This window comes from Gymnogyps californianus, chromosome 6 (genome assembly GCF_018139145.2).
Source record: "Gymnogyps californianus isolate 813 chromosome 6, ASM1813914v2, whole genome shotgun sequence".
NCBI lineage: Eukaryota > Metazoa > Chordata > Aves > Accipitriformes > Cathartidae > Gymnogyps > Gymnogyps californianus.
In genome coordinates, this window is record NC_059476.1 from 36,815,470 (window position 1) to 36,831,586 (window position 16,117).

Sequence of the window (16,117 nt, forward strand, 5' to 3'; positions counted from 1 at the left end):
TTCAGCTTCATAGTCTGCCACCATCACAACAGACATCGGCAGTCGAACTTTTGCAGACTCTACATCCTGCTACAAACACATCTGCTCCTCCAGCTGTCCTGCTCCTACTCATTTTTTGACCTTCCCAACCTCCTTTCCTCTTCTGCCTTTTCTACCCAGATCCCTCTATCCTCCACAAGTGAAAGAAGGAAACAAACAAAAGGCAATTCAGGGCATCACCAGGGCTGAAATGAACTCAATTGCTTTGCAAGGATGCTCTATAACTTTTTACCAAACTCCTATCTTTAAAGGCTGTTTTTCAGAGGGTACATAAAACACACTTCTTACTCTAACTGGGAAGCAAGCATCATTTGCTAGTTGATTCTTCTGCACATTGAACTGCCAGGACTGCAATGGAAGTAGTGCAACATTTGGGGTAGGAAAGCCACTAGTAATTCATTCCTAGAGTAGGAATTTCAGGTAGTTGGTGAGGACATATAGAAAACACTTTATTTATGATTTACAAAATCTGTTACTGTTTCCAGATAACATAAAATTAAAAAATAAAGCCCAAATATTTAAAGTCTACAAAAATCTAGAAGTTTAGATTATTTTCACGCGAGCATTCTCATTTATGGAATATAATCACATGTGCTTTTACAGCCATTGAAAATAAAAACATTCCTTCCATGACTTGAAACTAGCTCTTTTTCGAGCATACAAGAGACACCATAAATTGGATTAAAGCAAACCTACACAACCTTGGAACCCATACGTCAAACTTACAAAGTTTAAGAAAGTTAGTTCTCTGAGGACTAGAACTCCAATACGTTATAAAACTTTTTCCATGGGAGCCATTTATGTGAAAACAAACCAAAGTATAACTTTAAAGCTGACATAAAAATAAGAACATGGAATGAAGTTCATTTCTGGTGTTATTCCATTCAGTTACACCACAGGTCAATTTGGCCTGTGATCTGTAGAAAATACTGTCGTGATTCATCACAGTAAAAAAAACCACCAAAACTTATTTAATGAAAGAATCAAATTAACTAGATGAACTAGGAAGTGATTGTCAGAAAGATTTCAAATTAAAAGTATGCTTTCTACCAGCATTAAATAAATTCAATCTTCTTAAATGCATTTTGATTTAAAGTTCTCAAAGCAAATTTATTTTGTCAAATTAGTATAAGATGCAAACAAGAATGAGCTATTATAATGCCAATATTACCTTATTCAAGCAGATTAACTCTTGCTAATTATTAAATTACACATCTGGCCTGCTGCATATTCTTAGTTTGTAAAAGTTCTAATTAGCTATTTGAAAGTGTTCAGGGTGATAGCTGAATATTCGCTGTGCATAAGGGTCACTGTCCGTTGCCATTTTTTGTCCGGTGTAATGGTGGTAGCTCTCCGGATGAAAGTGTTCACAGTGAAGGCTAATCCATTCTCTTTCAGTACTGTATCTTTCTGCTTCGGCAAGTATTCTAGTGAGAGCCATGATATAACTCAAAGCCATCTGAAGGGTCTCATACTTGGACAGCTTCTTATCTTGACCCCACTGTGGAACCACCTTTCTCAAACGATCAAAGGCTGTGTTCAGTCCTTGCATCCGTCTTCTCTCCCTGGCATTGGCAGCCAGTCTTCTCTTTGCAGCATTCTCCATCCTTTCTGAACTGCCCTTCACAACGCAGCCTGGTCCACTTCTGCACTGGATGTCTGATTCTACGCCTGAATCCAAATGGCTGGATTTACAGGTTTTCATATTTGATGCAGCTTCAGTTTCACACACACAAAGAGTACTTTTTAAAAATTAGATATCTAAAAAGTGGTAGGGAAAGCACTCATGTGAGTAGCCTGCGTACCTCTTGAATCTGTTTCCAGCTATCAATGATAGGATATTTTTCTTAGCATCTAAAAAAAAATAATAATAAAATAAAAGGTCTTCCGGTTCTTCTGGAAATGTCTGAAAATTGCTTCTTATTGTATAAAGAAAGAATAAAGAGTTTTTAATGTCTTATGCTTTCATTCTTTTAATTTTTTTAAACTCAAAGAGATAGAAAACAATGACATCTCCATTCGCAAAATGTATGTTACTGAAGAAAATGATCCATTTAATCCAAAAAGGATCTTAATGGATTAAAGACACATCAATTCCAAATGACCATTTCAAATGAAAGAAGTTCTGATTCAGTTTAGGAGAGTATTTTGAAACGATGAACTGCTGCGATCTGAAGACATAACTTCGTAACAGAAACCTCTCCCTTCTTGACTCCTGCCGGCAAGCAATGATTGTGTCTTACAGACAAGATGAGGCTTTATAGCAACTGCAAAAGCTAAACAGGTGGTAGCAGGTGGGCGGGCGGCACTCTGCTTCCATCCCAGTACCTTCCCACCCTGGGAACTACAGGGGGAAAAAAAAAAAAACAAAACAGTAAAATCCGAACATTATAGCCTTCATCTGTTGAGAAGTCTTCCAAAGCCATTCTGTCCAGCCCTAACAACTTGCCATCTGGAGTAGTGTCTGGCTGGCCCCACAAGACTCTGGGCGGTTAAGCAAAAGATCTTTTCAATGGATAATCTGTTGCAACTCAGGAAAAAAAAAAAAAAATCTCTGTGCCTTGTAGTATTTGTACATTAAAACATGTGAAAATTCTGGTTAGACAGTATTAAGGGTAGAAGAAATAACTGTTCTAATGAAACAGAGGAGAATTAGCTTAATGGTATATGGCTAAGAATACTATTGTTTTGCACTATACAGTACCAAAATAAGTAGACTCAAATTATTAGAAACCCTTCAGCATTCACAATTTTAATACTGTATAAAGTACACAACATTTTGAGAGAGTAGTATCTTGAGAAAAATGAGGACCACGTATTCGCCTGTCAGCAAATCCAATGTCATTAAAATAATTTAAATATATTTAAACAGTTAAAGTGTAGCTATGGATTTATCTAATAATGATTGTAAAAATACTTAGGTTGTGATACAGACACAAAAACATGTAAGTATACAAATTGTCTGAAAACAGCCCTTTTTAATACACCATATTAAAGTATATACGTGTATTTTATGTGAACTTAAAAAGTGTCTTTTTAGTAATATCCCTAAATAAATAAAGAGAATAAAAGAGGATGTGAAAAAAAGAAATCTGCTTGCTGGCAGTAAGGGATCATTTCTGCTACCAGTTGTAATAATAGAGAAGCCACCACACATACACCCACATCCCATAATCAAAACATCTTTCTTTGACTGTACTTGTATTATTAAAACCACTATCTACATAAACTTACAAGGTAATATCATATGATCATTTTATGATATACACAAAAGGTAAAAAAAAACCCTGCCACACAACGATTTATTATCTGTATTGATTTCAAACTTAATTAAATTGTTACCAGCATTCATAAATTAGTAACTTTCTTCATTAGAGACTGAATACTGTATATTTATTTAGAACTATAGCTCAATTGTTTTCATTATGACTCCAAAACTTGGTGTAGTTGTAAACAGCTGATTAATCCCTAGCAGAAGCAATGACAATGAAATGAGGTTGAATAATCCAAAAACAATAGGATGCAATTGAACACTAATGGAGTCCAGCATGACAGATGTTGAACGTAGGCTGTTACGCCCAGTTGCTCTGCTCTTAATATTCTGAATCCTAATGGTCTTGAACAGAGATGATAGTTGGGGTAGGGAATCTCCATTATTCCATTATCAAAATGTATGCCACATCTTCAATTTTTAAAGAAGTACAACTGCATCACGTTTCATTATAAATGTTGAACATTCCTATCTGTATGCATTGACCTATTCTCCCAAACATAAAGAACAACGACCACACATTAAAATGCCACTTTCTGAATGACAATTTCTAATTATTTGTGTGTGTGAGAGTTGAGAACAGCACCTTTCAGAAAAGCCACATAACCATATGTCTTTCACAGAAGGATCAGCAATTAGAACTTGTGAGATATTTCTTTTTCTGAAGACGCTTCATGGGAAGTATTGCATGTGCAGTAGAAAAAAAAATACACCTCTGATCTTCATGCTATTGCTAGAACGTATTTTAGTGCTACAGCCTTCTATGCCCAAATAAGTTTGTTAGTTAAATCCTTTGTCTCTTAAAACAAATCTCAAAGGATTTTTAATGTAAACGAATACAATAAAATTAAGGTGTTTTGTAAGTTAATACTGTGTGTTCTCATGAGACAGCTATTACTCAATTCAGATAATTAATCACTCTTAGTGTTAAGAGTGCTGTTAACTTCATACCAGAAATATGAAAAGCACCCCTTTAAAATATCATATGGTATAATACCATGTATTTTCATTTGTCAGCAGTTTTCCTATTTTTAACTTAATACGTCCTGCCAGTATGAATTACAGTGAAGACTTCAAATGTATTGAAAATCACAGTTCTTAAAACCTTTGTATTTTACTCCACTAATGCATAGTAACATAGTACTGGACAGTGCTGTTAATTTTCCCCTTCCTAATTGATTCACCACCGTTATCGTGCTTTGACTAACACATTGATATAATCTCAAGAGAGAAGCTGTGATTTATCTCTCTTACTGAAAAAATTGTAACTTTACCTTCAATGATTTACTATCAAATCACAGGACAAGGGCCCAAATCCATCTGGATTAATAATGAACCCCTAACAGGATTTTATAGCTTATAGGCAAGGCTAAAAATTGTTTCGTGGCAAATCAAAATGCCTGCTTTTCATTACTTACAATTTTTTTAAGTTTCTGCTTTATGGAAGAGAAATAAGAAAAGTCAGTATTAAGGTCTTATCCACACCCATTAATTTTGTTCATTTGCATAGCCCACCAGCCATATGAAAATACATTATCTCAAGCTAGAAAATAAACTGCTTTATTGCTCAGTCAATAATAGAAAGGGTATCAGTGAAATTTTCCCAGGTTTCCTTCACCTAGTTTGATCCCTCTACATTTCAGCTTGTCTCAGTTATTGCTTCTGTAATTCTATTCCCTCCTCCATTTATTTTTAATAATTTCTCAGATCTTATTCTTTGAAATAATTTTTCAAATTATTCTCAAGATTTTTATGATATAAGTTTTCAAAAAGCTATTAATATATTCTGATGTGATATACTGCTGTGGTGCTAAAAACTTTTCTAGATCCCAACTTATATTAGCCTCATCTTCATTGTACATCAATCATTTCTCAAGAATTTCCCTTTTACTCTTATTTTATTGTCATAACATAATCTCAAGCCAGAAGAACATTAGAATCAGCAGAAAGAATTTCTGTGTCTACTCAGTTACTCAGATTTCAATCTTTGACTCTCTAACTATGCAGGTACAAATTTAGTGCTACTCCATGACCCTAGCAGCGTTATTCTCGATTCACATTTTAATTCTAAAATGGTATCTTTAACCAAAATATTATGTTTTTCTCAGAGAAAAACAAGAGAGACAGGTAAGAATGCTATTTCAGTCATAAACCAAATTATTTTAGCATCTTTAAGTCACCACTGATATTAGGAAAATAAGGGATAGTTTCAGTCCATTAAAGAAATAAACTAGTTTCAGGATTTATGACTACATACAGAAATACATTAAAAATTGTCTGCTAGATATCCAAGTTAATAACTCAGAGGCAATTATCACAGCACCCATTAAGAAGAGCTGGATATCTTCCACCTGTCCTACTACGGAAAACACAATCTAATTACTTTTGTTGTGGAATGACTGTGACCAAATACTAATTTTAAAAGGAAGTGAAAGTAACATTTCTGGTTAAAGTCTAATTCCTCAATACCTTCTCTTCTCTAGTTGTAAAAAAAATAACATATACAAGCAATATAGCAAAGCAAGAATCTTACCTCTTCCTTCTAGCCAGAACTCACTATTTGATCTCAGGTAGATCCTTTCTAAAAGCCTCATCAAGACTTCTTACCACTGTAGTTTATACTGAGCAAAGCTGAAAGACTGGCATGCCGTATGCTGCTTAATTAAGAGCAGGTGTGTAACGACCAAAATATGACCATCCTTAAGGGCCCAATTTCTACTAATGTTTGACTCAGCTCACAAGACAGGCTAGAAATCCATGGTGTGCAGAATAATGTATTTTCCTTCCTTGGTTATTTACACTGTTTTTCCTACCACAGCTATAGGACAATCAGAAAACAGACTAATTCACAAGTGAATGTTGTATCCTGAACTGACGGGAAATTCAGACACTAACTCATACTGGGAAGTTGAATAGCAATCTACAGCAGTAAGATGAGTTTACAATCATTTCACCTAGGGCTTCCCAACCTCATACTGGACACCCTTTTCTACAGAGTGCTTAGAACATTTCTTTTTCCAATTAAGTCTCTCCGGGGTGAGCTTTTCTTTCTAACAGTTCAACAAGTAAGTCTCCCAACCACACTTAAGGCTCTACTTGCCATACTACTCTCCAGCTATCGCTTCTTCTCAATTCACCCATTTCTCCTTGCCAGTCATCCTTTTCTGTTCCATGTTATCTTTCTTAAGTAGCATTCCCTCAGGCGACGCTCAAAAAGCATAGCTCTCCCCAGTAATCCTGCACAGAACACCCTTTCAACGTAACTTTGTTTTAAAGCATGCTTCTACAACAGGAGGTCTAAAACCTCCTAAAAAAAACAAAAATGAGAAAGGGTTCATTTTATCATGGTACTAGAGGAACATGTTTCAAACCTTTAACTGCCTAAAATGTTTCTCACTTATATATTGAATATGATCACTATTACATACATGTATATACACACATACATATACACAAGACAGCTCATGACAAGAAAGAAGTTTCCACTTAGAATGATATTGCAACCCATTGCACCACTAAAGCAGCAAAAAAAGCTTTGACATACTACTACAAAGCTAGCAAATTTTCTGAGTACTTGACATCATATAGGTTCTCATGTGCTTAAAGATAGACTTATCTATCAAGGTCAATTGCACCTGTGCATGCTCAGCAATCTGCAAAAGCTGGCCTGAAGTTTTTTGCAAATTGACCTATAGGCAACACACAACAAGGGACAGAGTTATCTGGCAGAATGTTCACTGTTCAACTAGCATTGTGCAAGGAAGCTTGGATACTGAAGTAGTACAGCTGTATAAGTTTTGCTCTAGAGCTGAACTAACTAGGCTGGGCAAAACACTGATCCTCTGTTCGTCTTTCAAACATGAATTAACTTCTTCAGCACTAGCTTCAGTAGCACTGGGCAGTGCAAATATGCCCACAGCAATGCCTTCAGAAAAATTAAAATTACTTGTTAGGCATTACACAGGCATTCTGGCACAGGCAAGAGCAGAATCCATCTATTTAAGATGTAATTCAGTTTCTTTAACCATCTTTTATTTTCCTGTATACTCAATTTCAATGAGGCAAGAGTCTTCCAGAGAAGACCTTCCTTTACTACCTAGCTTGAGACTTATTAAAAGCACTATCTATGCTATGCACCAAGAAACAGATGAGGGAAGGGATCTAGTTTACCCTCCTGACTCCAGACAGGAATTACTGTTTTACGATCTCTGATAGTTTTTCTAACCTCTTCTGAAAAACCTCTAACAGCGTAACTAGCAGCACAAGAGATAAATTATTATCTTTTAATATACCAGGTACCTCAGGATTAGAAAGATGAAGTAGGTGGTTGGGACACATTTCATCAGTATTTCCTCACAGCAGAAGGAAGTATAAACTCAGGACTCTTGGGTTCAACTCCAGATTCTGGAGGGAGCAGTACTCCAGGGGTTATTTATCTCTTGGTCCTGACTTCCCTCTGTTGTGGCCCCTACACTCTCTCTAACTTTTTCAAATGTCTCTCATCCAATTGTCATCCTGCCCATTCCTCACTCCTGTGCATCACAATCACCTCTGTAAATATAAGGGGATCTCTGAGATTACAGGGAGACAAAATCTCATGTTTCACCTCCTGTGCCCACTGCCCTCCAAATACAATGAGATGGTCCTTTTAACCTCAAACCAGAGATGTTTGTTTCAAATGGATTCTGCAGAGATGGTAACAGCCAAAGCCCAACAATTTATGAACCAGCATATGTGAACTAGGATTCATGCACTTATTTTTAGAAGTTTATAAATGTAACTAAATTTAATGAGATCCCTGACACTGTGCTACAAACAAAACAAAACCAAAAAATCCTAAGCTTGTTACAAAGAATGGATGAACTAAAACTTCTTAATAGGAAGATCAGCTCAGTGTTCTTCCTTAATCAAAAGATACGGTCAGACAATCTCAAGCAACAAAGGTAATGCAGTTTAGGATGTCATCTCATCTTAGTAGAGGCTGTGATTTGTTATTACATCTTACCTGCTGAAACTTCAGGCTTTTGCTGAAACAGGTGGCCTTACTCCTTTCCCGTCCCTAGGTGCTTGCTTCCTCCCAAACACTGGCAAGGTAGGCAATAATGCAGCCATAGGGTGAGTCAGTTCCCCAAGCTGACTTTGTCAAAAAACATTCTTTCTTACATTGTAGTACATAACTCTTAAATTACCTATTCGCTATGCCATCTGAAACATAAGAAACACATTAATGTTATTGCAAACAATCACTGTTCAAAAAAACCTCATAATTTTAGTTGTCCTACATTCAAAAAAACTTTTTCTTTTTTTTAATTAGACAAAAAATACCAAGATCATTCACAAGTTAGCCTTTAAAATTGATTTTTTCTTTGGAATTCAGAACAAAACCCACAAAAATTCCTAAACATAGAAACTTAACAGGTAACTACACTGAGAGACAGTTTGGAATTTCATCCTGGAATGAAATTACTTCCCTACAAGTATCTATACCTTTTTTTCAGCACAAGTATTACATTTACCAAAATTCCTCCTAAGAATATGTCTAATCCTATACCTAAAATGGCAAATACTATCATTTCCAATTCAATTACATCTGTATCCAACCTACTTGCTAATCACTAACTACGTATTTTACTTGGGCTTTGTTGAGAGCAGTGGTTTCCAGCTTTCACAAGACCACGGGCAACAATGCTAACTATATGTTGCAGATGTCATAGCAGGTTCTTACAGTTGTGGGGTGTTAGGGCTCTCCCCAGCTAGCTGTTGAAGATCATTAATTATCGATGTGTGAAAAGACAACTCCTTTTTATTTTCTCATGAACCTTTTTCTCTTAATACGTGGGGATTGTCTTCCTGATACACAGGAGAAAACTGAAGCTGTTCATACAGTAGTATAGACTCTTTGTATTGGCAATGAACTTATTTTATCACAGCCTAGGGAAGAGACAGCTGTTACATTAGTGGAGCTGTTTACTATTGAGGGGAGAAAGAGGAGTAGAGAAAGGGAGAGAGAAAAGGTGCTTTATGGTATCAAAGGAGAGGAATGTAAGAAAGTGCTCCCACTGAGTTTCCCAGATACATCATCAGAAAAAATCTTACTTAAAATCAAACAAACAAACAAACTGCTTGCACGTGCAGATATTGGTCAAGCAAGTAGCTTGACATACTTCAAAAGTAGAACAACAAAAAAAATTGCAGCATTTTACCTATTGTATTAAAAATTTTCTGTATAACTGTCAAAAAATTGCACTCTCTGAGTAAAAGCACCGTTTCTCTCCCCAGACACCAACAGCTAGTCCACTTCACTTCTAGTGAGTTCTTTTTCCTCATATGGCAACCTTCCATGGGACAGGACCAATAATGGACTCTACGAACATTCAGCTTTCTATTCCTTCCACCAAAGTGCTGGAACACTTATTTTCTCCATTCTTTCCTACAGTGAAAAGTCACTGTTTATAGTCTATTCTTTTCTCTATCAAGAGGCATGAAGACCCTCAGACTGAAGCTGACATTTTCCCAGCACCTATAACCACACAAAACTAAGGAGACATGTAAGCGGGTGCTGCAAGATAGTCAATCTATTTATGAAACACTATTACTTGTGTATAATTTCTATACCATAAAGACTTTGCAACCTGCAACCTGCTTCACTCAAAGTACAAAATTAATTAATGTGCAGGAAAATACAAAGTAGTTTAAGTATGAAAACGAGTGTTGAAATTGTTGAAAATAGAAATACTTCTTGACAAGTAGACAAAAACCAAAAACATTGTTGAAAATAGAAATACTTCTTGACAAGTAGACAAAACCCAAAAACCATAGAGAATGATCCCTGTTTTGAGCAGCAGAAAAGTGCACAAGAAAGAAGCTCTGTAAGGGATAAAATATGGTATCTAATGCCATGAACCTGTAAAGACTTGAGTATGTTTAATATTAAGCCCTGAGTAATCTCACTGAATTCAATGGCAGCCTGCTTACACTATTTAAGAAAAACACCAACACTTGGAATTTCAGGGAAAAGAGAAAAAGTAAAGAAAGACAATGGGGAAAAACAAGGGCCACAAGATGAGATATAAGCAGAGATACAGGCAGGAACAGAAAGTGAGAATAAAAGGAAGGTGAAAAACAAGGGAAAGCTTCAAGTGGGCTGAGCTGCAACAGTTTACAGTGGCTGCAATCTATAGTCTATAATATTAGGAACTGTCTTTTTTTTTTCTCAAACCCTTTGACTCATTGTTGTAACGTGAAGAAGAGAATGTAAAGCACTTTGGAAATGAATTACAGTTATACATCTGGTTCCTAACCAATTAGGAAGAAGACTCTCAAAACTCCTTATCTCCTGAAACATAATTAATGCTACAATTAATGTTGCTTGCCCAGAACAAAATCGTGTATAGATTGTGCCACATAGTTTATTGACTGAAATAAAAATATATGAAGCAGCAATGGAGAGAGTGATGCCAAAGGATGCTGTAAGCTTTTTATAAAATATTTTTTCAGTTCAGAAGGAGTTATTTTCTTGTGCAAACAGGCATAAAATTACTACCCACTGCCCTGCTTCTCATTGATTTCTACTTGGCACAGTTTGCCAGATGCTGTTTGGTCTAAGTGTTGCCTTGACCTCCACTGGTGACGCTGGCCCCTTTTTGCTTTGTTGCGCAGTATTTTCCCAGCAGGGAGGTCCCACCCCTCTAATAGTTCAGTTGCAACTTTTGCTAAAGGCTTATAGGTTACCCATATGTTGTACTGGAGGGGCCAGCCTGACTGGAATTAACTCAGAAGTGGCGTCCAGCATTGTGGCTGGAGCTGGCCCAGAGGAGATTATAAATGCCCCAAAACTAATTAAATATTTTGTCTCCTGCTGGTAAACAAAAGCGAATGAGGGCAAAAATATGAAATGCCTGATTTAACTAGGATCTGTAAGTAGCTTGACAACAGCAACCCTGAAGTCAGTGATGCATGATTTAAAAGCCCCTAATGGGTCAAAGCTGTTACACAAATGAGGCTTTTGTCGATTATCCTTCACTTTATATACTTGCAAAACTGTTACATAAATGTACTTACTATCAGTTTTCGGAGTATTTCACAACAGCATTTCTGGGGTAAGAGCCGTGCAGTCCAGATATTTATTTGGAAGCATTCTTAACTTTCACTTTTGCACTGAAAAAATACAGAAAATAAATATGACCACCCAAAGAAATATGTACAAATCAGAAGTGACAGTATTTTCAGCAATGTTTTCAAGGATCTGAACTGTCAAATGGTGCTTCATAACAATGAGATAGAAGAATTCTCTTATTTAATAACATGCTTAGTAACATTTTTAAAAAATTGTTAACTAAGTGCCTTTTTCAAGGCACTTCTATTTAAAGAAATATATATAGAATACATATAGAAGAATATATATAAAGAAATCAGTTAAATTATTTAAATACAGAATAACATATATTTAAAGAAATCAGCTAAATTATTTAAATAATGGTTCAAATGCTTTTGATATATATCATTCAGATTTAATGTATTCAGTTTTGTAAATTAAAAATCCTCTCTCATGGCATTTTAAATACTGTATGTCCATAAGGGTGTACTATATTTTAAAATACACTGCTGCTGACTTAACTTATTTTCTGTTAGTAATGTATAATAGTTATCATGTAAATATTCCATGAAAATGATTTAGAATGTTAAGTGAAGAAATGTCCTACAAAAATCCCATTAGTAAAGAAAATGAGAATTCTAATTAGATGTTTTATATACTAATTTCACATACATGCATATCTTCACATTTATGTAATCCTACTGCAGTTAATGGGACTAATCAAGTGTCCAAAGTTAAAAATAGCTGTAAGTTTTGGTCATCCAGGACCTCAGTTCATAATGCTGTTACTGTGAACTAGAAAGTAACTTGTTTAAGGAAAGCATAGCATTCACCTTTTCTGGGAGGGCATGTGTTAAATCTTTATGTTTTCCATAAGCACATTTTTACTTACTTTTTAAAAAAACCTTTACAATAAGGTTATCTTTACTTGCTGAAATTTGAAACTTACTGAAAAATGGCAAGGATCAAATATATGGGTAAAAGAAAAGGAAACCTTAAAACAAATTGATAGATACATATATATACATACATACATATACAGAAAATATATATACATCTCACTCCATTTTTTATAGTACTTTACCATTAGATTTTTACTTTATAATTAAACTGTTATGCAAATTAAGTAATCCACACTCAGTTTAAGTAAAAGTTTACACTGTTAACTGTAAGGGCTGATGTTGTAACTAATGCTTTCCAAATTAACTAGGAACTTTTGTAGCTCTATTGGTTTGCATCGTGCCATAGACAGATAAGCACACATGCACACATGCATATAACACATCTGCTCTTTTGTTCAAATGGACAGCAGGACGCCACAGAGGTTCTTCCATCAAAAGAAATGCAATTCTAAAAGATTAAGATGTTCTAGTTAGGCACATGGTAACACTTGATGTTTCAGATTTTCAAATCTCCCAAGTGCCACATTTCCAAACTACAATGAATTAGATGTGATGGGTATATTCTAAAAACTACTAGTAAAGCTGGTTGTGAATAAAGAAACACTTGATGTAGTGATTGCTAATATATAATGCTGGATTTAGAATGCACAAAGGACAATGTTTCCCATTAGGTACATGAGAATAAAAAGTGATAAACCATAACTAGAAGAGCAAAAACTCACTTCATCCAATGTATATAGAAAAAGGACTGAATACTTGGTATCAAAAAGCTTGTTGTTTGTTTTTTCTCCCATGAAGCTAGTTGTTTCTTTTCATTCCTTATTATTTCAGAGATTTCAAGAATCTTGAATGACAGCATTCTATCAGATTTTAGCAGAGTTTCCTCTTGAATTATCCAAACTTGAGGATGGGGAAGTTTTCTCAGACTTAATTAATATCACAGTGGAAATTTCAAATGAAAAGCTTTTTGCAGCAATATATTCAGCCACTTCTGTTAAACAGGTTTCTTTTTAGATATACAAAATAAATGACACAATCTTGCTTATTTAATTGCACACATTGTGGTTTATGTCATCAACCACTCACAGATCTTAATTCCTAATGCAAAAATTGCAGTAAGACAGCTCTATTTCTGTTGCAGCTGGTGGTCTTCATATACCAATGAGAAGCAAAAAGGTATGTATTACTTCGTTTTTCTGTACAGCTTAAAAAAAAGCATCTGAGCATAGTAATAATACTTTTGTAATTCAGACTCACTGAAAAGTGTGCATTGAATAAAAGTGCTATCGGTTTAAAGAATTAGGGATGCTTTTAGAGTCAAATAACCAGGAAAACTTCCCACCCAAGTTCTACAGCATCAAAAAGTCAAGAATGCAAACTTTACAGCAAGGGCTATTTAATCTAACAGACAAACCCATAATAAGATCCAATAGCTGGAAGACAAAGTTTAAAAACTACAAACTGGAAACAAAGAATATATTTTCAACAGAAAATTCCTAGATATTTTACCAAGGAATATGATAGATTCTTCATAAGCTTACATTTTTATATTAAATTTGGATGTCTTTCTACTATACCTAAATCACAAAGTATTGGCTTCAGTGCACAGATTGCTTTGTGGAATATTACTGTCTGCAATACACATTCAGGTCATCAGATTAGATGATGGCCTTATATATATGCATCTATGAAATGCAGAAAAGACTACCAAAGTCAGCTGATAATCCAAGACAGCAATCCAATGAGAGTCTGAAACTACAAAGAATTCTGGCAAACTGCATGCAGATTAATTTCCCTTACTCTCTAAATCTTTCTCTTTAGGGAAAGCATGTATCTTCTTTAAGGTGAGTGGAAGCCATTTAATGTATCTCAGGCATTCAGAGAATAAAGAAGCTGTAAAATTCAAAGTGCTCAATGAAGAGGAAACAAACCCAAGTATTTTACTGGTATCACTGAAGCCCAAAACATATTGTCTTCCTCTGAATTCTGAGGAATATGGATGACAAAAGAGGAACATGTATGAGTGGACAGGGAACACAAGCTTCTGTTATTTTCAGAAGGGCTGCTTCCTAGAAACGGTGTTAATGTATTCTTCCACAAAGAAAAAGGATCTGTTGATTAGACTGGTCTCAATACATTGTACAAGGCCTTGGCATGGGTACATATTGGAAGTAGCACATGAGAAAATTTGTCCTAGTTAAGAAAAGACCAGCAAAATCAGTATCGGGTCTCAACAAGAGAAGTAAGATGCCTGAAAACAGTCGAGGAGGAAGAATGAACATACAGAAGTTATGATCTCTCTTCTATTTTTTCTCAGCTGGTAGGGAAGGCTAACTGAAGTGACGAATTCATATCATACCATTTTAAGGATCAAGATTCCACCTTCTTTTTATCCATCTCAAACCCTAGGGCACAGCACAACTTAATCCAGACTCCCATTCAGCAGGGAAATCTACCAGAGATCACACCTCGTGAAGTACAATTCCCTTTGGAGCTCTTCCTGGAACTGTCTGACTGTACCACCTTTTAGTCAGTGCTAGTGCTTGATGAGACAATTGAATCCTTTGTTAAGAACGTCCAAAATGAAACAGAAGTACCAATTAATTGGTATTCTGACTGGGACTAATACAAAGGTGTCTTCTAGTACCTTGGGACATGGTGTGTTCTACTTTGGAGAGAATCAATCAGTCAGAGATTGATGAAGGGGTGATGAGGTCAGGTTTGCATATACAGAACCATCTGCAGAGTCTCCTGGGTTGGTACCTGCAGCATAGTAATTTACAGGAGCAGGTGTTTCCTTTTAATCTACATTTTTTTTCTGCTGAAATTGTAACTTTATTGAGAAAGTGCCTGCAGTTTGTTATTAAGAGGGTACTTTGTTTATTGTTGCTACTAACTATTAACTGCTGAAAGGTTTCTGAAAGTTGTAGTAACCACACTCCTTAAAAACACAAGTAACAATAGAGGCTGAGATGTTAAATATGTCAATCAGACACATCTTCAGAAAGCTGCTACGCATAAACATACTGAAGTCCAAAAGGTTGTTTTTAAAACAGAACTATTTCGTTCAGAAAGGAGCCATTTCTTTCTGAATATAGGTGACTGAAATTATCATAGTTGTTAAGATTATAATTTATTTCTGCTTACAGCCATAAAGATTTATGGAGAAAGGAGGCCTTCTGAAACAAAAGAAAAATTCAAGAATTCCAGCTGGAATTTCCCACCTGAATTGAGCTTGGTGGGATGGGCACTCTGGTAAGTCCCCTTTGGTTTGGATCCAAAACATAGCAAAAGGTCAGTAGAGAACACATTTTAATTCAAATTCAGTTTCCTGGCTTTGCTGTACCTCATACTCTGTCCAGCTCTACTATAATCTACATAATCTCTTCTCTAGCCTAACATCTCTCAGCTTGACTCCCAGATCATACAAACTGTCTTTGCATCATTAACTTCAACTAGTGGCAAAAACTGAAGGCACGCCCTTAAGTGTTTTAACTATACTCACATATTACAGAGTCTCTATACAGGCATTACACCTCCTTCTCCTCACAAACCTACTTCAACTCCTTCAAACTCCTTCCTCTTTGCAATTCTAGAAACGTTCTTGAGAATTTTTCTTGGGTTTGCTTAATGTATGTTGTTTACCCTGTAATTCTTAACAGCAGAAAAATTACATACGGGAAAGCGGTTTCTTAGTTTGGGTGTATCACCAAAAAAAGTCACAGAACACTGGAAAGTGGATAAAACTTAGGCTTATATGATTCATGACATTAAAAACCAGGGAACGTCCTCCTTTGCCAATCAGTGAGG

At 35.6% G+C, this 16,117-nt stretch overlaps 1 protein-coding gene across 1 annotated transcript; it reads right to left on the bottom strand.

Moving 5' to 3' along the window:
• Positions 1–1,178: 1,178 nt before the first annotated feature.
• On the bottom strand, positions 1,179–1,826 carry ATOH7 (atonal bHLH transcription factor 7). Its single transcript, XM_050899368.1, has one exon. The coding sequence runs from the start codon at positions 1,742–1,744 to the stop codon at positions 1,289–1,291; it is 456 nt and encodes a 151-aa protein (XP_050755325.1). The 5' UTR covers positions 1,745–1,826; the 3' UTR covers positions 1,179–1,288.
• Positions 1,827–16,117: the final 14,291 nt, after the last annotated feature.

What these genes read in the sequence shown, in the direction of transcription:
- ATOH7 (XM_050899368.1), bottom strand. Translation starts at nt 1,744, where the DNA reads ATGAAAACCTGTAAATCCAGCCATTTGGATTCAGGCGTAGAATCAGAC.